The sequence below is a fragment of the Pieris rapae genome, chromosome 7, assembly GCF_905147795.1.
Source record: "Pieris rapae chromosome 7, ilPieRapa1.1, whole genome shotgun sequence".
NCBI classification, from domain to species: domain Eukaryota; kingdom Metazoa; phylum Arthropoda; class Insecta; order Lepidoptera; family Pieridae; genus Pieris; species Pieris rapae.
In genome coordinates this window covers 10222539-10243387 of record NC_059515.1, presented here as the reverse complement: position 1 = coordinate 10243387, position 20849 = coordinate 10222539, and the positions used below count along the sequence as shown (strand labels likewise).

The 20849-nt window shown below is 33.3% G+C and overlaps 2 protein-coding genes across 4 annotated transcripts; both read left to right on the top strand.

Moving 5' to 3' along the window:
- Window positions 1-238: 238 nt before the first annotated feature.
- On the top strand, window positions 239-16651 carry LOC111002791 (fatty-acid amide hydrolase 2-A). Of its 3 annotated transcripts, XM_045628969.1 has the most exons (13): window positions 256-347; window positions 783-806; window positions 1018-1057; window positions 8438-8606; window positions 9556-9781; window positions 10052-10269; window positions 11618-11729; window positions 12466-12644; window positions 13004-13123; window positions 13539-13640; window positions 14158-14325; window positions 15162-15338; window positions 15658-16651. In XM_045628969.1, exons 4-13 carry the CDS (start codon window positions 8439-8441, stop codon window positions 15748-15750), a joined length of 1563 nt encoding a protein of 520 aa, XP_045484925.1. In that variant the 5' UTR covers window positions 256-347; window positions 783-806; window positions 1018-1057; window position 8438; the 3' UTR covers window positions 15751-16651. The 3 variants fall into 3 exon arrangements, with proteins under 3 accessions (XP_045484926.1, XP_045484925.1, XP_045484924.1); XM_045628970.1 differs by lacking the exon at window positions 1018-1057 and having other exon boundaries at window positions 239-347; XM_045628968.1 differs by lacking the exons at window positions 256-347; window positions 783-806; window positions 1018-1057 and adding an exon at window positions 3392-3605.
- A 1296-nt stretch (window positions 16652-17947) lies between these two features.
- Window positions 17948-20521, top strand: LOC111002793 (inner nuclear membrane protein Man1). Its single transcript, XM_022273018.2, has 2 exons — window positions 17948-18047; window positions 18126-20521. The coding sequence occupies exon 2, from the start codon at window positions 18134-18136 to the stop codon at window positions 20498-20500; it is 2367 nt and encodes a 788-aa protein (XP_022128710.2). The 5' UTR covers window positions 17948-18047; window positions 18126-18133; the 3' UTR covers window positions 20501-20521.
- Window positions 20522-20849: the final 328 nt, after the last annotated feature.

Genomic DNA, 20849 nt, shown 5'->3' with positions numbered 1-20849 from the left:
CACTGATTGTGAAGGCTGAGATAAAACTGCGTCTCTTATGAATTGTAATTTTCATACAATAACTACTATAGAATTTTATACTATAGAATTCATTAGCCATGTCTAAAATGACAACTATATCAAATGAATCGCTATTACAGATAGATAAATGACAACCACAACTTTGTAAAAGTCATCTGTCAGTAGAAAAATAATCTCTGTTTTGATATTTGGGCCGGCTTGTTGAATTCAATCATAATATTGATAATTCCTCAATTTTATTTTTTATTAATTAAATATCAATGAATATTTTGTGTCGTGTTATGTATAGAACAAAATTTTCAAGTGAAGTGCTTGGCGTAGAATAGGTGAGTAATTAGCTTATCGACTTGTCCAATGTTTGTTTTATCAGTTTTCAGTGCATTGACCTGAGACCTTCAGTTTCATAACACCTGAGAGCTTTTGATAGCAAACTGTAATGGAAATAGCACTAACTTATAGTTCAGACACGAAACGAAGAAATTGGTTTTACCGAATTTAAAGTTCTGAATTATCTCAGAAGTTGGTGTAGTTATCGTGATATCTACTCAATTTGTTTCCTAGTAGAAGTAATAAAAAGGTTTTAAATTTTGCATTCTGACTACTACAGATTTTTTTACATCAATATTCTAGTTTGCAGAAACTATTTACCATACAAACTAATCCATGACATAAATCCCAGTGTACTAATGTCTAAAAAGGTATAAATCATTAAGAAAATAAATTAATTCTATTATAATATATTCAGAAATTTCACTTTTCAGGTCCTGCATAGGAAAAGTGCAAAGGTATGTTTATAGTTTTAACTATGTATCTTTGTCAGTTATATTTTGGTACAATGACATTTTTAAGGCATGCCCAATTTGTTTGTTTTACATTTTGCCTGAATAAATTTGTTTTACATAAGTCCTGTATTTCTATTGCTTTCATGGTTATTTCTATAATATAATTCATATTTACTTTGTTTTAATTATGTACATTTTTTGATTTTATCAACAGAATCTGATGAAAAATGGCATTAGGAAGATTGTACTGTTTTGTAAGTTTTTATTTTTGATTTTAAAGTTAATTTTTTTGCTTCTAATTAACACTGCAAAATAATTTATGTATACAACAAACATATTTATGTATCCATTGTCTTAAACCCTTCTTAATAGTTTTTTGCTGATATCTTCAAATATAGCTTCTAAATGATTGTGAAATAACTTTGAGTGATTAAAATATTTTAATGTAATAAACTTGATCTCTTAAATAATTTTTTAATAGTAAGTGAGTATAAAAACTGTGTCAAGGAATTATTGAATTAGTCTAATTCGCTTTAACTTACTTATGTATTTCACAGTAGGCAATTACAATAAAACGCTTTTAATCCTTCTAATAGTGTATAAGTTAATGTTAAGATGCCCATTAATGCTGTATGGTATAAATTGGTTAAAATACATTAATTAATGAAATCTTTGTAAAGTCCCAGTTCACATGTGTATAACAAAATTGTTCTAGTTTATGGTAACACCTAGTTCTATAGTACTACCTTATTATTAGTATATCTATTTATATTTTATATTAGTGAAACCTATTGTGGATACATCCAATGTGTTTATTTTTAACTTTATTTTTATTGTAAAGATGTATCTGTTTTTTTTTTCAAATAAAGAAAGTCAAAGCTTAGCCCCCCCCCCCCCCAAGTATGCCCCTTATGTCAAATGTTGAATATTTAACTCAGGAGTCTTGAAGCAAAATTATGCGTTTATTTATAAATGTTGTTGCTCTCGCTTATCTTCCTGAAATAAAAAAAAAAGTTCCATATTAATGCAAAACCCGTTTTTAAATTGCGGTAGAGCAATAAGTATTTAATTGATTCCGCGTTATTACTACGGCGTTTAAATTGTTTTTCGTAATTTTGTTAAATGATAAAACTTTAGACGCTTAAAAGTACAATAATTGTACAATTCATTGAGAAATTCCAAACTAATGCGGTTTTACTAAACCCAATACGACTTGTGTATAGAAGCGTATGTCAATATGGACGCCCTTAGTGTCCATAGGCTTGCAGTTTCTTGCCTTCTATTAAAGATACCGTCGGCATAAGTTAGCCGTCGTGTTAGCCGAGTGGCTTAAGCGTGCTACTCTCATCTCTGAGGTCGTAGGTTCGAGCCCCGGCTGTGCACCAATCGACTTTCTTTCTATGTTCGCATTTAGCATTCGTGAAGGAAAATATCGTGAGGAAACCGGCTTGCATAAGGCCCAAAAAGTCGACGGCGTGTGTCAGGTACTGGCAGCTACTTGCTTATTAGGTACATTGACAAATAATCATGAAACAGATAAAAATATAGCCAAAACCGATTACACCATATATACGAAAAATATGTGCTAGTAAAGACAATTCAATAAAATTGCGTTTTCAGGTATGTGTGGGAATGTGCAATTTGTGGGGGTGTATAAGTGTGTGTGCGTTTTTAGATTATCTTAAATGTCTATTCGATTTGCTTGTTTCTCTCGAAAAGACGCCGTTGGAGATAATATATAAGAAGTCGAAGGTCGCGAGACGCGAAGTCCTTACTATATACATATACACTACGTGAATTAAATTCGGTGGCGGTTGTTGTACATATGTTCAGATATATGTTAGACGAAACACTGTGTTTTAATCTGGGAAACAATTGGCTATAATTGTTTAAAACATAAGCATATAACTAAGGGGATACGATGCTGGATTAAAAAAAACTAACTTATTAACTTATATATATATGTCTAACTTAACTTATGTTCAGGGGAATCGGCGGCCTTATCGCTTTCGAGCGATTTCATCCACGCAACCTCTTAATAAATATCTTATGGTGCCGATAATATCTTTGTTGACTGAAATTTTTGCAGCATGCGCTGTCTTAAAAGCGTAAGCGATCATGAATATTCTGTTTTCCGTTACAAAGCCGTTGTAGTCCGAGGGTTTTTAGCATTTTATTAGAGGAAATTGATACCTATTACACCTTTTGAAGTCTGAACATGACGTCACAGTTTTTAAGTGCACTCAGTAGTAGAACAAGTCCAAATTACTGTGTAAGTTACCGTGAATATTGTATTACTTCCTAGGTTAAAGTGATAATGTAGCAATGTAATAAAATGCGAGTCAAATTCGGTGGCGGTTGTTGGGTGAAGGATGTAGTCACGTATTTTAGTTAATACAAGATAGCTCGTTATCGTGTGGACAGAACTTTGTATAATCTTTTGACAAGAATACATTATACCTAAATATAAATTTGTTTTAAATTCAATCATTCATTCCACTTAGTGTCTCGATATATATGCAAGATATGATAGATAAGATATGCGAGATACGGGAACAGTATTTTAATAATTTTATCTTGCCATACTTGAATATTCTATAGTAACTTAGTGTTAAGTCTCGTCTCTTAGGGTAGCGTCAGAGACGACACTCTGATTTTCACGGCAATTTCCACTCATCTATGCATAGCGCAACTTGCAGTTTCATTGTAAATTCAGGTATCAGTTGCACGGCGTCCATCAGGTGTGGCATACGTAAAAACGCACGCCGTCTGTCACTTTTTCGCGCATTTTTTTCAATTCATGTAAGTAGATAAATAATTTGAAAATCTGATTCAATATTATTTTGTATAGATATTTTTATACTAGATAAAATGTTCGAGTTAAGAAAATACGGGATTGAAGATCATAAATAATTTTTATAGTTAATTTTATAAAACCTATGAATTTTTTTTTACCTATGAATGTTCTTTCCTTTTCATTAACGTGCCTAATCTAGTGTGTGTAAAAACTTTGTTAATAAAATACAAACACAACGCCTTCAACGTATTGCATTTATTACATAAAGGGTTTATACCAGTAGGGCATCATTATGTAAATACTTATGTGCGAATTTGTATTGTACGTATTAACTCCCGCAAAAATTAGTATTTATATAGAAGTCAAAGGAGTATATAACAGAAATACCTTTGACAATAACGTGATATATTATTATCATATACGATAGATATGATGGTAATAGACAAAAAGTGTTTTTTTTTAATTATATTTTTATGTATAAAAAAATATTATTACAGGGGCCAATTTAATTGTTAAGAGGGATTAATAAGAGTGATTATTTAAAAAATTCTTAATTATTGGGAATCTGAATAAATCATTATATGTTTAAAAAAAATACTTACTATGTCCTTTATAGACAGATATATATACCAGCTTTAGATACCGTTTGTAGCGCCATCTACCGGGCTGATTTATGAATGTATGCCATCCAGGGGCCACCCAAACAAAAATATTTCAAAGCGGCCAGACGTTCAAGACGAGTTCAGTAACATACACACGTACAGTAGAACTCCTCTTGAACAACTGGCCGCTTTGAAATATTTTTTGTATACTATATAAAGAAAATCTGTCGAAAATGGAGAACGCTAAATCGTAATTCGATGTTATGTATGTTATACAATTATTTTGATATTTTAACAGATTCCTTTAATTATGTTATCATACTCCGGTGCGGGCCGGCCATTGCAATGGCTGCGCTTTGCGTCTCGTAGGCCCTATCGTAATATTTCTAAGGAGGCTGTGATATGACTTAGAAACCACTGCATCATATTATTTGTTGTCTATGATTATCAGACCATTTATCAAAAAAGACTTGGAACACAGTACCGATAGTTTAATTCTTGATCGAAATAGTCCACGTTAAACATACGAACTACGTACGACTATGTTTAGCATCAGATACAATAAAATATCTTTGGTAAGATTAACAAAACAAGTCTTCGGATAGGTATAAAATAAAAGGCATTAAAACCTTAACTTTAGATATATATATACACATGAATATAACAAAAACATACATAATTATGTAAAAATAATTGTTAGTAATTATTGTTTATTTGCTTTAAATAATACAATAATAGTGCATTGTTTACTTGTATTTATTTAAAAGCTATGTAAGAAGTACATTCGAGAAAAATAAAAAAATGAGACAGAATTATATTTTGTTTTTACTGATGCACAGGATTTTGCTTTGTTCATATTGACGTCATTATATGCAAAGGATAATAAATTACTTTGCCGGCTTAAAATGCTTTTAATTTAAAGTTTACTTTGAAGTAAAAGTTTATTTTGTACATATATAATTTAATTGTATATATATAATTACATTATATATGAGATTTAACAATTTGGACTGTTAATAAAAATAGTACCCCAAGTAATATTAAGGATGCGCATTCATTTGGACACCTTAAATAAAATTAAAAAAAAAACTGATAATATTACATGTAAATGTATTCTCAGTTCCCAGTGAGTTTTCTTTCCACAAATTCATGTTTTAATTAATTTCTATGGTTTTTTTATATATTTTTGCACCATTAAGTAGGTAGGTAAAGGTACACCATTTCCTAGTAATGAAAATATGTAGTACAAAGTTTACAAGTCAGAAATTCAGAAAAAAACTTCTTTGTAAATTAATTATTACCAAGGTAAAGGCAATAAATGATCTTGTACCAGTATATGATCAGTCCATGTATTTGTATATCTATATTCACACTATTTATATTGTTTACGTGCTAATGATAATATAAATAATTTAAAAAATCTGCGTTTGCTGCTTTATGCGACAGAATTTCAATCTAAGGTTCTAAACATCAACCAATAGCGTGTATTTTTTCTCGATCTTCCTATATCACTCTCTCTCTCTCTCTCTCTCTCTCTCTCGGTCGGTCTCAATTGCTCTCTCCAGTTTCTTTGACAAAAACGCTCCACATCTTAGTGACGTTCCGTATAAATTTTACCTACATGCGCTTAAGCGGATTAGTGTAGTGTAATTTAAAAAAATTAAGTGGAGCTGTTAGTTCAGTTCAGTGGTGGTTGTTGTATGGATATTTTCAAATACACTTTGTGACTTTAATGGTTTAAAATGTGAGCTTATAACTAATATAAAATTACGAGTAATAGGGTTACGACGGTAACCAAATCTAACTTGGCTTATTTAAGGGCTCACAATCATTAATACTTATGATTTTGGACATTATCGGAAACGAGAATGTTAAAATACAAATTATGAGTGGTAAAAATGAAAGGAATAGGTATTGGCATCAATGCACATTCTATCAAATTATCTCTGCACGAAGACATAATTTAACATTACGATCTAGTAATTTCTATAAAGTAATTTAAAACTAACCTAGTTTACTTAAAAGTATATTTGTATAGTATGTGTAAGTAATGTAATAATTCAAGATTCCTTCGTATAATATAGTTGTTTGCTATAATGTAAAAGTCCAAAAGGATAACCGCAGACTAAAAGTAGCTGGTACGGGTACGAGGCTGTGCCTAATAGGGCAATACTATTCGTTTGGGCATCACGTACAACCTTGTCTGCTCGCACATTTCAAATAGGTCGTAAAATGTGTTGATATACTCCAAAAGCTTTGATAAGAATACTAAAATCATGAACCCTGGTCTGTTTATTTCGGATTATGACAAGCGTGGGTCTATATAATTGGATAATTATATACATAATTGTTGTGATCGAGAACAGGTACTTTGCAGCAAAAAATGTATATATAGTGAGTAATTTTGAAACATTAATTAACATTAATCTTATAACTTAATTGAGAGTTTTATGTAATAGGCGGGAAACGTGGGGTACTTATGATGTTATGTATTACCGCCGCCCATGGACAGAAGCCATTGAAGCCATGGAGGATTGCCATTTGCCAGAAGGCTCGCAAATGTGTTGCCTGATTTTTAAGAATTGGTACGCTCTTTTCTTAAACCTAACCTACAAACCTTTATAATAAAGGGTTAATTAATTCAAGTTATCGACTCCGAACAGTTTGATAGACTGTTTAAGTTTAGATAAAGCTATCCACGAAGCCGCGCCCCACTATTCCTCCAAACCGTTTAAAGTATATGTTTGCTAGCTTCCGTCAATGTTTGAGTGTTATTGGTACACACGCACATTACAATGAATCGCTGACTGTTCGCAACTGACGTTTGGAGCAAACTCCCCGCACCCCGCGATCCCCTCAACCAAAAATTGGAGGGGCGCGTCTTCCGGAATTGCACTATCTATAAATATTACGTTTAATTGGACTACCTTTGACGGCTGACAATTCTAGTGAAATAAATGTAGCGTCACCCATGACATTTGCACGTTTCAAGTTAATACTTAAATGTCTTTATGAAATGGTTTTTACATTTTGTAAAGTTTGTCGTATTTGGCGAGTTTTTGTATCAAACATTTTTGATATAAAAACGGTAAGGTCGTTTCAATGTCTTTCCAAACACGTCATAATTCAAGATTGCATTGAATTTGCATTCCATGTACTTAAAAATATCTTATTACTTCGGTACTTAACATTCAACAAAACATGTTTAAAAACAATGTTTATTTCATCTGATTCAGTGATTATTATCAGCAAACCGTATTTTCCATTGGTTCAGAAGGGTTTGACGGTAGGGCATAATGTGCCAAACTGATTCATCTATTCTCGAGTTTCAGCGAGACACGAACAGCGATAGTTTTTTTATAATAAAAATAATTATATCATTTTAGAACATTTAACGAAAAGAAATAGGGATATTATACAGTTTTCATTATTCTACGCAAACAGTAAGCGTTCATGTACCTAATACAATTAGGAGAAACCAGATTTTCGTGGTTAACGCAATTTAATTTAAAATTAGCAGGTGGAAGCTCGGTTAATACAGAGATAATAATATTTGCCGGCCTATATTAAAGTGACTCGCTCATAACTTTGTTTGCGCTTCACAAAGTTCATAGCAGTTTATATACTGTTTGAATTTTATGTTTATAGAAAATACATTTTATTTATTAAGCGATGACTCTCCCATCGCTTAATCCTGTCATCCATCCTAGATTTGATTTTATCTAAGTATATGAAGCTAACTTCGAGGTGTCGGTTTTTTGTGTCGGTGTGCATGAATCTCATAATTTTTTCCTAATGTGTCAAAAGAAGTACTTCAAAAATATAAATTCACCTTTACCTATTGCTTGCGTTTTTATCTCATCATATTTCATCATGTATTTTTTGCGAGTTATTACATAAAAACTATTAGCCATTTATTTTTAAATACATATGCCATTATACCGGCACCGTTTTAATTAAAGTATTAATCTGTCAATTTTATTGCCGGCATAAACACAATTTGACAGAGACAGCCGTAAGAAAACTTTAGTAAGAGTGCAATTAGTCAATTTTAGTCTTTAAAAATAAATGACTCCTTTTTTTGCCTTCTATGTACAGTAACGGAGTACCTACGGTCCAGTCGAACAAGAGACAAACATACATTAAGTATTTTAGTAGCTTTTCGAAGATTAAAATATAGATACATACTAAGTTAAGGGTATATTTCAGTGGAAATAAAATATACTTTTTTTCAGTATGGAGGTGGGTGTACGGATAATAGGTATCATCCTACGAGTTCTACACTTCTTGCTAGGACCGTTGTTCTGGATGCGCGCGCGCAACACCAAACAAGTGCCGCCGATACGGGATCCCATATTACTTAGGAGTGCGACTGATTTGGCGGCTGCAATACGAAACGGAGAAGTATGAATAAATTATATTATATTTATACATATTAAAAAAAATACATAATTGATGATTGATTGATTTCATGCCTGTTTCTTATATAATTCTAAGAAAGTCTTGTGCCTTAACAAAACCAGAGGCACTTCAACCTTTTTTGGCCTGGACCTCAGATCTCTGTACCTGTAATTTGTTAATCTAATAGGCTGGTAGGTGAGCAGACTCCCGTGTCTGACACTAGTACTCGACTAGTGTCAGACACGGGAGTCTGCTCACTTTGGATCAAGGGCAAGCGGGCATCGAACCTACGACCTCATGGAGGAGAGTCCATGAGGGCAACACTGCCTTTTAACTCAATGAATACTTTTACTATGCATATTTCGACTTATATGTAACTGTATCAAAATAAATCTAAATCTTCAAGCGAATAACGATACTAGTGTCGTAAAGCAACAAAAACAAATACTTATAACACGATTAATATCACGGTTAACACATTGACTACAGGAAATTTTTACAGATTTTCAACATCACTAAAAATAACAATTTACTATACGGAAAGTAAACAACGTACATTGTTATTGTTATTTGTCAATAACAATTACATAATTAATATTTGTAGTTCCTTCGCTATAAGTAAACTTATTTTTTATTGACATCCGACTTTTCATTGAACTCATAATGTACTTTGTACATTCCTTATTTGAACGCGAAAAGTTGTATTTAAACTGCACACTATTATATTATGTTGTAAGCTTTCATCGTTTTAAAATGTTTTAGTTTCACATCCGCCAAGCTGCCAGAACGTAATCTACACAACAAATAAAAGTTAGCATAAAAATAAAAAGTATATTATAACAAGCATTTATTAATTGCTAAAAAATACCCATAAATTATTTTTGTGACGGTAGAAGCAAATTCTCGTGTTTCTTTAGCTTTGCAGAATGTAAATTTTAGAACTAATTTTCAGCTAACAAGCGAAAGAGTAACGCAAGCTTTCATAACCCGAATAGAAGAAGTGAATCTTCTCTTGAATGCGGTGGTAGAAGATAGATGTAAGGACGCGTTACACGAAGCGAGAGAGTGTGATAGAAAGATTGCTGTGGCGAAAGAAGATGGCTCGATACATCAACTGTTTGCGGGTAGACCCCTTTTAGGAGTACCCTTCACGGTTAAGGAGAGTTGCTCTTTGGAAGGTATTTACTTTTACAAACAAATGATATCATCTTTATTTCGGCATAGCCTTTATTTCTGTGATTCCTTGATATTATTTTTACAGGCAGCTTGTGTGCCTTACACACTGGTGATAGTTAGATCTAAGATGTTTTGATTTATTCATGATGTTTTCTTGCATCAAATATAAATAAATCACTACTGCACAGCCGAAGTTTCAACGCATGAACTTTGGGATGAACATCTTCTGCTTTTTTCTTTAAAAAGTGTCAAAATCCTGATCGATATTCCAGGTCTATCAAATTCAGTGGGATGCTTAGAGTTGGCCGGTCGACGAGCGACGAAGGACGGTGCAGCGGTTTACTTAATGAAGAAGGCTGGTGGCATTCCTCTGCTAGTCTCCAACACCCCTGAACTGTGTTTGGGATGGGAAACCACGAACTTGTTAACTGGAACGACCAATAACCCGTATTGCTTGAATAGGACGCCTGGAGGCTCTTCGGGAGGTGAGGTTAGTACAATTACGTCATTTAGCTAACGACACCAACTGAATGTATAAAGTCTTTTCAGGTCTTGCTTAGTTCTTCTTTATCTACATAGGTCTAGATGTAAGGCTAGCTTTATGAAGTACTGAATTTGGTTTTAGTATAAACATTGTCCCTGATCTCTTGCATCAGTCTCAAAGTAACGGAATTATAATGCCACGAATAGTTAGTAAAGTAAAACAAAATTGCATACAAATTCTTCGCTTTCGTTGGAAATTATAACGAAAAAAGGCTCTGTAAAACTTTAATCATGAGTTTACTTTGTTTAAATTTAGTATTAATTTATTTTAAAACACAATTTGCAAGCTTTGCTGTGTGCGTAATTAACACTTCATGTTAAAGAAATACTTCGTTGTATTTACTGCAATTTCTAGACAAGTATGATCACCTATTTTTTTATAAAATTTATTATAAAACTCATACAGAAGTTAAAGTGGTTTCACCATACTGTGTATAAAGTATAAAAAAATAAATTTATCCAAATTGAACCGTTAAGTTAAACGTTTCAAGCGTATAACTCCAATCTTATTTAAATACTTAATATAGAAATCGTGGTCAATATTTAAAAGCGTAGTACAAAAACAAAATTAAATAAATAAGTATTACCTATTTCAATACCTACGTAAGCTGCAAAACATACATTAGGTCATTGTGTATTCTAGCCATAGTCTATTGACAGTTATAAATGTTCACCATTGACATATTTTGCACTTCATATTATTAGTGTACACTTGACATAGATTCTCTATTACTTACTTATCTGAGGATATTTACTTTTGAAATATTTTAAAATAATTGTTGGGATGGTTTTTGAGTCTTACAAGATACAATACAAAACTTCCCTCCTGTCTCATAGTTGTGCTCCTTGTTTAACTTAACTTAACTTGCCCGTTCTTCTCAGAACAAGACCTCCTGGTAGTCTTGCGAACGGATGGCGTAGTTTTGCTCTTTCGCGAATTTTGTAAACGTTTTTGACATTCATAAGCATGCCTTAAGTCGCATCTAAACTGAATAAATAAATTTTGATTGATTGATTGATTGATTTAATGGTTGTAAACCAATTTTGTCGAAACAATAACGACGATGAAAAATGACACGGGAATTGGCAACCGAGTCGTTTTAGAAACATCGTGTGTTAATTATTTGCTATTATTTTTATTTTCATTATTCCTACAGGCCAGCTGCTTTTCGCACATCATCTTTTTATTTGATTTCCTCATTTTCTTTTGTCATAGCGAGGAAGCCATTAGAATTTAATTAAGTAAATATTAAAAGCTAACACTTGTAATACATTAGTTAAAATGTAACGAACAGGCAGCATTACTTGCCTGTGGGGCGTCTCCAATCAGCGTGTCTTCAGACATCGCGGGCTCCATCAGAATACCAGCTGCCTTTTGTGGGGTCTTCGGACACAAACCTAGTCCTGGTAAATGAGTTTTTTTCTTAGATTTTAGTCCAATGGAAATGTTACATAAAATTACGTAAATTGCTAGTTATATAACCTAACTAGTAAAGTAAGTAGTTAAGTTACACATACGTATATGTAGTTAAGTTAAGCAAATGTTAGCAATGTTTGCACACACTTCAATACTATACTTAAGTATTTATTCTTTATAGGTAAGAAAAGTGTCACTTTCATGTTACCTTTCAATACGTCAAGTCAGTTTTTTGTGCCAACCCCTAGTTTTATAGTATATTTGTATAATCTCTTGATGTATGTCACTTTTGGCTATAAGTGCTTGTCACATTAAAAATAGTGTTTTGGGGTTTTACCAATGTAACAGTGTATTATCAATAAAATAAAATAGTTACAATATGTATAGTTAGTATATGTTCAAGTTTTAAACGATGAAAGCCAGTTGAATCTTTTAGGGGAAATGTCCCCCCCTAATGGAAGGAAAGAATAACCCAATTGAAAAATATGTTGTTATTGAAGTGCTTTGGAGCAGTTAATCAAATGTAATCTACTTATAAATCTTGATTAGGACAAAATTTCACTGATTTCTATGTGATGGTAAAAATTGCAACTAAAAACTGCTGCGCGTGTACTTGTACCAATTGACGCAGATTTAAGTAAAACACTTAAATTAGTTTTATATATGTAAAGAAATACATATATTATCTGTATTTACTTTGAAATTGATAAATATGTGTTTTTTTAGGAATAATACCGATAGAGGGACATATACCCACTCTAAACGACGAGAACTACAGCAGGTACTTGGTAGTGGGGCCCATGAGCAGACATGCTGAGGATCTGACTCTGCTCATGCGAGTCATGGGTGACGGGCAATGCGAGCAGCTCATGCTCGACGACGAAGTAGATGTTAGGAAACTACAAGTAAGAGAATTACGCTTCTATGAGATTGATTATACAATTTTTTGTTTATTCATTAAGATTTTTTATTGATGAAAATATTTAAGAACATTTCTATAAAATAAGTTAAATGTATTAATTAATTTTTGTTTGTTTGTTCCCTTTTCTAAATCTTTTCCTAGTAAAATGTATCATGTATACCATCTTTGGCTATATTTTCAGTGTATTTGTTTGTAATTATATATAATTTATGTTAGCTGTAGGATTACTAAATAAATAAATAAATAAAAGATATTTTTATACATTCCTAATTAATAATAAACATAGGTAATTATCATTTTGTTTATTATGTATTAATAATAGATATAATCAACAAATTTCAGGTGTACTACGTGACGGAAGCCAGCAGTTCCGCAGCACTGATTCCAGTAGAAGCAGAACTGCAGCAGGCCGTCACTCAAGCCGCTCATTACCTCCAGAGCCGCGGGGCTGCGGTCTCCAAGGTGAGGGGAATAATAAACATTCGATCCTCTCCTGCAGGAAATAAATATCCTCTGAACACTCTCCATGGTAAATACGGTAGAAGATGCAGAAGGACCCCTGGTTGTCGACAATCGAATCGCTCTTCAAAAATCTTTTTCCCTGAACTCAATCTTGCGATAAACGACAAATTCTTTCTGACATTTTTGTTATTTTTTTTTTTCGCCGGGAATCGAACCCACATCGGAACCCACCCGTTGCACAACTGAGCGTTTTTCAAGACAGTTTTTGCCGCGCACAATCGCTTTGTGAAACCAAAAATATAAAAAACACCTTAACTGTCAAATTAATCGGGACCTTAATTCTAAAAATCTCAAAAACTCAACCATCTTCAAGGCAAGACCTGATAAATATTGTGAGGTGTTTTCAAATTTGCAGCATTACTTGAAAGACCTGGAGGACTCGGTAGAGATGTCGGTGTCGGTCTTCTTCTCGATGAAGGACATCCCCAACATGCTCCAGGATCCAGTTAATCCGAAGGTAAACTCTTACTTCAAAAAGTTAGTAAAAAGTATAATACAAAGCAAAACAAAAAATGACACCACTAATATAAATCAGTAGAAGGACCAACATACTAGAAGCTTCTAATAAACAAGAAAGATAATAGTATTAACTTATTCTTCAATGATGCAGTAGAGGAATGCGAAAAAGGGTAAATATTAGTGGTAGAACCCAAAGTAGAACACATCTTGTGAAGAATTAAATGAATTACTCGTTTCAAATAAATATGTCGTTACTATGGCAACAGAAACGGTATTAATTTTATAATTAGGCTGTAGATCTGTGTTCCCAACGTAGGGCCTACTCTCCACTGGGGGAATATTTCAGTTTTTTATATGAATGTGTTGAAAATTTACTTACTGTATTTCATTCAAAAATTTCTAGTAATCTTCCTAAAAGCCATCGTTTACCTTTCTCAGTAAACAATTCATTTTTATAAACAATTAAAAACTATGTATGTGACAAAGGGACATAATATAATTAAAACGTTTTTCAGCAAGACAAAAGCCTCTTCATGGAGTTAATAAAAAACATCTTGGGCATCGGAGTGAGATCTCTGCAAGCTCTCGGCTTCACGCTCATACATCGGACTAATTTGTTTATTCCCGAGCATCGAACCGTCCACTACCGGGAGAAGACTGAACGGCTGAGGCAACACTTGGAGGTACTGCACTATGCATGGATATTTTATTTACATCAGAGAAAAGTGATGTTTCCTTAAAACTTTTATCTATGGAATGAACTATTGTCTATGGAGTTATCTATGGAATGATTCATCAATTACCCTTGGACATTTTCGCATAATCTGCATTTTATAAATGATAAATTTAAAATTTAATGTTCATACATTGAATTTGACTAGATTAGACTAATTTATAATTAATTACCTGAGGAGTTTAATGTAGCGATGCCAACTTTGAGGTGTTCCCCCCAAACTAAGGGGAAAACGTGATTTAAGGGGGTGCTTCGATAAATATTTTTTATATAAAAACAGACGACTATACAATTCATATAAAGCTCTGAACCCAACTGACAATCTAATCTTCTTCATCGACATTTAGAAGAATTTTGAAATTATTATATTAGTTGGGAATTATTCTGTATGAGCTGGCATCACTGGTTAAGTCGGTATTACCTAGCATTTTAATGAGAGCCAACCACCAGAACCACCAACGCTAATCTCGAAATGGAGTTGTAAATTTTATAAAAGGCGTTTATTGGTCGAACGTTGGGGATGGTCAAACAAAAACAACATCCGGCTACCAGCCTTGTAAAGCACCAACATTCTAAATTACAGTGTTCGTTGTCCGTAACATTATTTATTTATTTATTTAGTACTCCTACAGCTAACATAAATTATACAAAATTACAATCAAATATACTGAGAATATAGCCAAAGATGGAATACACAGTTTACAATTGTAAACAAAATGTATTATGATTTCTTTTTAAGATCTTTCATGGCTTGTTCGGGTGAACCTATTAATGATAATGTTTCAGCGCCTGTTGGGTTCGAACGGCGTCCTGTTATCGCCAGCGCACAGCAGCCGGGCGCACGTGCACGGAGAAGTGTTCGTTCGCACGTCGGGCGTGGCTTACACTATGCTGTGGAACGTAGCCGGCTTACCCGCCACCGCCGTGCCGATCCACGTGCGAGGACTGCCCGTAGCCCTGCAGGTCTCTCCAATTATACTTCTTATAGAGTCTCGACTGTGAAAACCTTAGTTACGCTAAAAATATAATTCACGAGTTCACATATTGAACGATTACACAATAAAAAATGAATTATTCAAATTCCAATATCTTGAAAAAATTATAATAAAACTTTAGTCGTGACAGAATTATCTATTAAATAAATTTAAAGTTTTTCATAATTCCATTCTATTTGTATAATGGCTATTCCATAAAAACTTTATTGCATTGTCTATGGCCTTACTCCTTCGTACCTCCTTCGACAGACGAAATATTACTTTACAACCAGTGTATTCCTCTTCAGGTAATCGCAGCACCCAATCAAGACAGGTTGTGTTTAGCCGTGGCCAGAGAGCTGGAGAGAGGCTTCGGAGGTTGGAAGTTTCCTACTGTTTAATATTTAAATTAAAATATACTCTTTTTTACTTGATTTAAGGTTAGTATTCAAATTTGATTTCAGCGACATCTGTTGATTGTGAGATATTATTTGCATTTCATTATTGCTATTTTTTACTCTTTTGCTCATTATCTGGGGCACGCATAGACAATATTCAGTTCACCGGAGATAGAACGAAAACTACGACAATTAAAGTCATAAACACGAAAAGAAAAATATTTTTTGGAATAAACACTGTACTATATTATTTGTTCTGTGTTGATTATTTATCGAACATAAGTAATTATCAAATACAAATCATATCAAGACAAACTAATGTCGAGATCTCTATTTTTACTATATGACTCATTATATAAAAAAAAAGTTTTATATTTCTACATCATCATATAATAATAAAAAAAGACAATTCCTCTATTTTTTAACAATAAAATATTTTAATTGTGTTTTTATTGATATAAGAAGCCCTCCTTAGTCCTAAAGCTTGCTTATATTATCATAGAATATAAAAACTTAAAAATAATATGATTACTGGTTCTGTACATAATTATTTTTTGTACAGAGACAAGCTTATTTAAGCTGTTATATAATGTTACTTAATTTATGTTCTATTTAACTTCACAACTGTTATAAAGCCATAAAAAACTGACAATTAAGGAATTGATTTATGTTTAATTTTGAAGTTATAAAACTTTTGTATATCTACATTATAGGACTGGGTAAGAAAACTTCTAGTTGGTAATATTAAGAAATGTATAACATTATAAGTGTATGTAGGTACAATAACGGAATTAGAGAATGTTAAGAACTTATGTTAATTAAGTGTCTGTGTATTTGTATAACATTTTTAATAGAGTATAAGGTTTTAACCATTGTTTTTACTACAAATAAATCTTGATGGATACTTTGTTGTTTGATTATATCTCCCTAAACTTTGACTGACTACAAAACAATATAATTTCAGGCCATAAATTCACTTGAAATAATAATTTACAAAAAATTCCACTTGTCTAAGATCTTACATGCCATATTTCATGATGTGAACATTTTCTAAATTATTCATATGAGTATTAGTTCCATGTTTGTTCAATCTCAGTGTATACATAACACAATTTTCGTACTGTTACACATACGTAACAGTACGAAAATTGTGTTATGGAAACACACATGAAATGTATAAAATGTTTCACTTAAAAGAGTTATGAAGTAAACGAACTTGTATATCATAATTAATTTATCTAAAAATCCATAAATAAAACTTTAATTATTATACGTCAGTCACGTGACCAAGAGTGGGAACGACGATAACATAGTAACATACTGAACGTAGTATGCACTATGCATGTGAAAAATTTCATCCCCAAGAATTTCTTATTTAATTAATTATAAATTAATCTTTAAATTAATTCAAAGAACATCTTAGAGTTTAATTAAACTCCAAGATGTGGCGTAATTACGCCTGAGAATATTTTTGACCCATTAGATTTGGTCGTTAATGAAATTATGAAAGTGTTATTAAGTTTTAAAAATTAACAGAATAAAAAATAACTGTTTGTCTATGTAAATAAATAATCTGAAAAAGACTTCTTAATCTTGCCGATGGTTCACAGGTTATTTGAATTTACCGCCGTTATTGAAGTCATTCTATATATTATGAAGTTATCTGCCATAGATAAAAGAAAATATTTTGACCTCAGATTATGTTAAAAAATGTTTCTGTTGCAAAAAGAATTATTATTCTTTTTTTATAAATAATATTGATTTTTTTCGTAAAGAGGGCATCGCATCGCGCATTCCTGCAAAATTGTCTGGAATACTTTCTAATTCCTGGATATTTCGTTCTTCTGTTTTTGTGATGAAAAATCATACAATTGTATGTCCGGGCAACAAGTGTATACAAAGAATTACACATTTATTTTCTTATTTGTTTTATTACATTGTAATTTACAAGTACGATTGAACTAATAAAAACTTATCCTTGTAGTAGTGGATGAACTTTTATTTTGGCATCTTTCTAATAATGCTGCCATATTTTTTTGAAGTGTTTTACATAACGACAAATATTCCTAGTATATCTTCTTTCTAAATATTAAGTAATTTTTAATTAGTATTCCCCTAATATTAGCAAGTCTTAAATAGAGCAAATAATTTGAAATCCACAATATCAAACTGAAAAATATAAATATTAAACGGCAACATTATTCAAGTAACGTTCAAAGCGCGTGTGGGATGACGCGCCGGTGAATTTTTAGTTTGTAATACATTGACGTAATTTTTCTGTACCCGAATTAAATATTAAGGTTAAAGAGTGATTTATAGTTATTATTTTTATTAAGTTACATAGTTTTGTGTTGTGAATCTTGGTGTTGTTCTTGCAGGTTTCACAATGGCCGATCAAGTAGATTCAATGTCAGACGCGGAACTTCGGACAAAATTGGCAGAGCATGGGTTCCCAGTTATGCCTATTACGGCTTCTACGAGAAAACTTCTCGTAAAGAAGTTAAAAATGGTACTAGACAACAAAGCCCCTCGCTACAGTGTTGATAGTAAAGTTAAGAACAGGCGGTCGCTAGCGCGCTATTCGAGTGACGAAGAGGCAGATATGGATACCAGTAGTTTACAGGAAAAACGCAATCGCCGAGCAACAACGGGAGGCGCTATGTTACCGCCGTCCACAAGCAAGACGAGACGTACACCTGTTAAAAAAATATCTAGTGTTAAACGTGACTCTGACGGGTCAGAGTCTGAGGAAGAAAAGTCGCCGGTACGCACCCACGAAGAAGTGGAAACTGTTACTACTCGACGTGTGACGCGCACTTACGCCAATGATCAAGAGGATTTTGAAACTGGATCAGATAGCGATGTTGATGCTGACAAGAAAACCAGTCCATTCCGTAGCAGTTCTAGGTCTAGTGACTATATCTCAAGCACGCTCCCAGCTCAAGAAACATCCACAAGCCCACCTAAATCATCAATTTTTTCACGCCCCTCACTATCTACAAACTATTCTTCACTATCTCCTTCAGACCATCTAAATTCAATTAGGTCACGGCTTGGATTGACGTCAACCTTAGGAGATAGACCATCTCAGTACTCATCTACAAGTACCTACCAGCCATCAAGTAGCACATACCAACCTTCAGCAAGTTCTTACAGACCTTCAGTGAGCCCTTTTCAGCCAACAACATCTACATACCAGTCCAATCTCTCTTCTGTGGATGAAGTAGAATCTCCATACTTAAGCAACTTTACTCGGCGGCTATCTGCTCTTAAAGCAGATCCACCAAAAACTCCAACAACTTTTGTAGATAGAGATGCAACAAATGGAAGCACAATACTTCCTCGCAGGTCATACATAACTGGGGTCTCAAGGGCTACTGCAGATAATTACAAAACAGCCAATGACAAGAACTTTTTAAAAAATAATCTGGTTTCACTTGCTCTTGTTGCTTTAGTGGCACTTTTTTTTTTTTTTCTATTTTTTATGTATATAGTAAAGAGGAATGACATAATATCAGTAGTTGACGACCAAAACAGTGTAATTCCAATATGTCAATTAAATATACCAGGCAACAGGCCTGGGGTTAACTGTGTGCCTAAAGAACAAGTCACTTATGCTAAGAATTTGCTAAAAGTAATACATCCCGAATTAACTGCCAGAGCTGCAGCATACAAATGTGGGAAGCCTGGGGTGATGCCATATATGACTGAAAGAGAAATTCTTGACATTGCCAGAGCACGAGCTGAAGCTATAGATGACAGTCAGTGCAGAAAAGATCTAGATAACTTACAAGTGTTACTGGTTCACAATCCGAGATGGGGAATTAATATTGTACAACTTAAAAACTTGTACACAAAAGATGTTGAATACTTCACTCTGCTGTCTACCGATGTTGTTGTTCAACAACGCAACAAAGGATTTGTTGCCTTAACTCTGTCTGATCCTTCCACACCAGTGTCATGTTTATTTGTCAATACATTATACTCTGCTGGATCAACATTTCTTATCATTGGGGTGATTGCGGTGGCTATGCTTGGAGCCCAAAAGTGCTATAAACTATATATAAATTATCAAAAGAGAAAAAGTGAAGAAATATACTCATTGGTGGAACAAATTATCGATCTAATATCGCAAGAGACTGAGAACAGTGGTGAGCCATACATATCAGTAGATCATGTCAGGGATACATTAATATCCCCACAGAATAGAGAGAAAATGTCGTCTATTTGGGATGCTGCTGTACAATTTATTCAGAAAAATGAAAGTAGAGTTCGTATGGAAGTCCAATCTGTGGATGGTGAAGACGGCAGAGTTTGGAGGTGGGTTGCCTCCCACAACAGCCCAAAGCGCAGTGCTTCATGGCAAGGTCAAGCTTTCGAGACACAAGAAGGATCCGTCAACAACTTGACCGTTTCGCCAACACCCTGCTTGAAAATTCGCAGTATGTTTGAGAAAAACGACACAAACCAAAACCTATGCACTGTTATTCAAGATGTTATTTTGGAGAAATGTGACCGTTGTAATATTCTTCACATTGATATCGATAGGGCTTCATGCTGTGTATACGTGAAATGTGCCACCTCGAACGATGCCGGCATTGTTTACAAGAGCTTACATGGCTGGTGGTACGAAGGCCGCTTAATCACTGTGAAATACCTGCGTCTGGAGCGTTACATGCAGCGATTCCCAAATTCACCGTCCTCCGGGCCTTATCTGAAGCCGTCTCGTCAACGAAAAACGTGGGATGAATAAATTTTTGCTTAACAGGGACATCGGGTGTCCCGACGATTAAAATAAAAACAGATTATTTATTTTATTCTTGTAACAAAATTACTTCTGTGTTCGGTCTGCTGTTGTAATAATTTCGAGTACTTAGCTTTTAGTTCCTTGATAGAAATGTTTTTCTGATGATTTTGTTTGTTAATGCACACATTGTAAATGCTTTAGTCTGTCTACATAAAATTGTTGTCCCTAGATATAGTAATATGCCTTAATACAAATCTTAGAAATATGACAATTCTCGTGACTGCAGTCGTTGTAAATATGAGACATCACAAAGTTGAATTTAAAAGTTGTAAGATAAGTTAAAAAGAGTCAAAAT

Bases quoted from the DNA above. Each gene is read 5' to 3' on its own strand.
- LOC111002793 (XM_022273018.2), top strand. From the start codon at position 18,134: ATGGCCGATCAAGTAGATTCAATGTCAGACGCGGAACTTCGGACAAAA.
- LOC111002791 (XM_045628970.1), top strand. From the start codon at position 8,439: ATGGAGGTGGGTGTACGGATAATAGGTATCATCCTACGAGTTCTACAC. The intron at 11,730-12,465 runs GTAAATGAGTTT...GTGTTTTTTTAG, and splicing joins CGGACACAAACCTAGTCCTG to GAATAATACCGATAGAGGGA. The intron at 12,645-13,003 runs GTAAGAGAATTA...AACAAATTTCAG, and splicing joins TAGATGTTAGGAAACTACAA to GTGTACTACGTGACGGAAGC.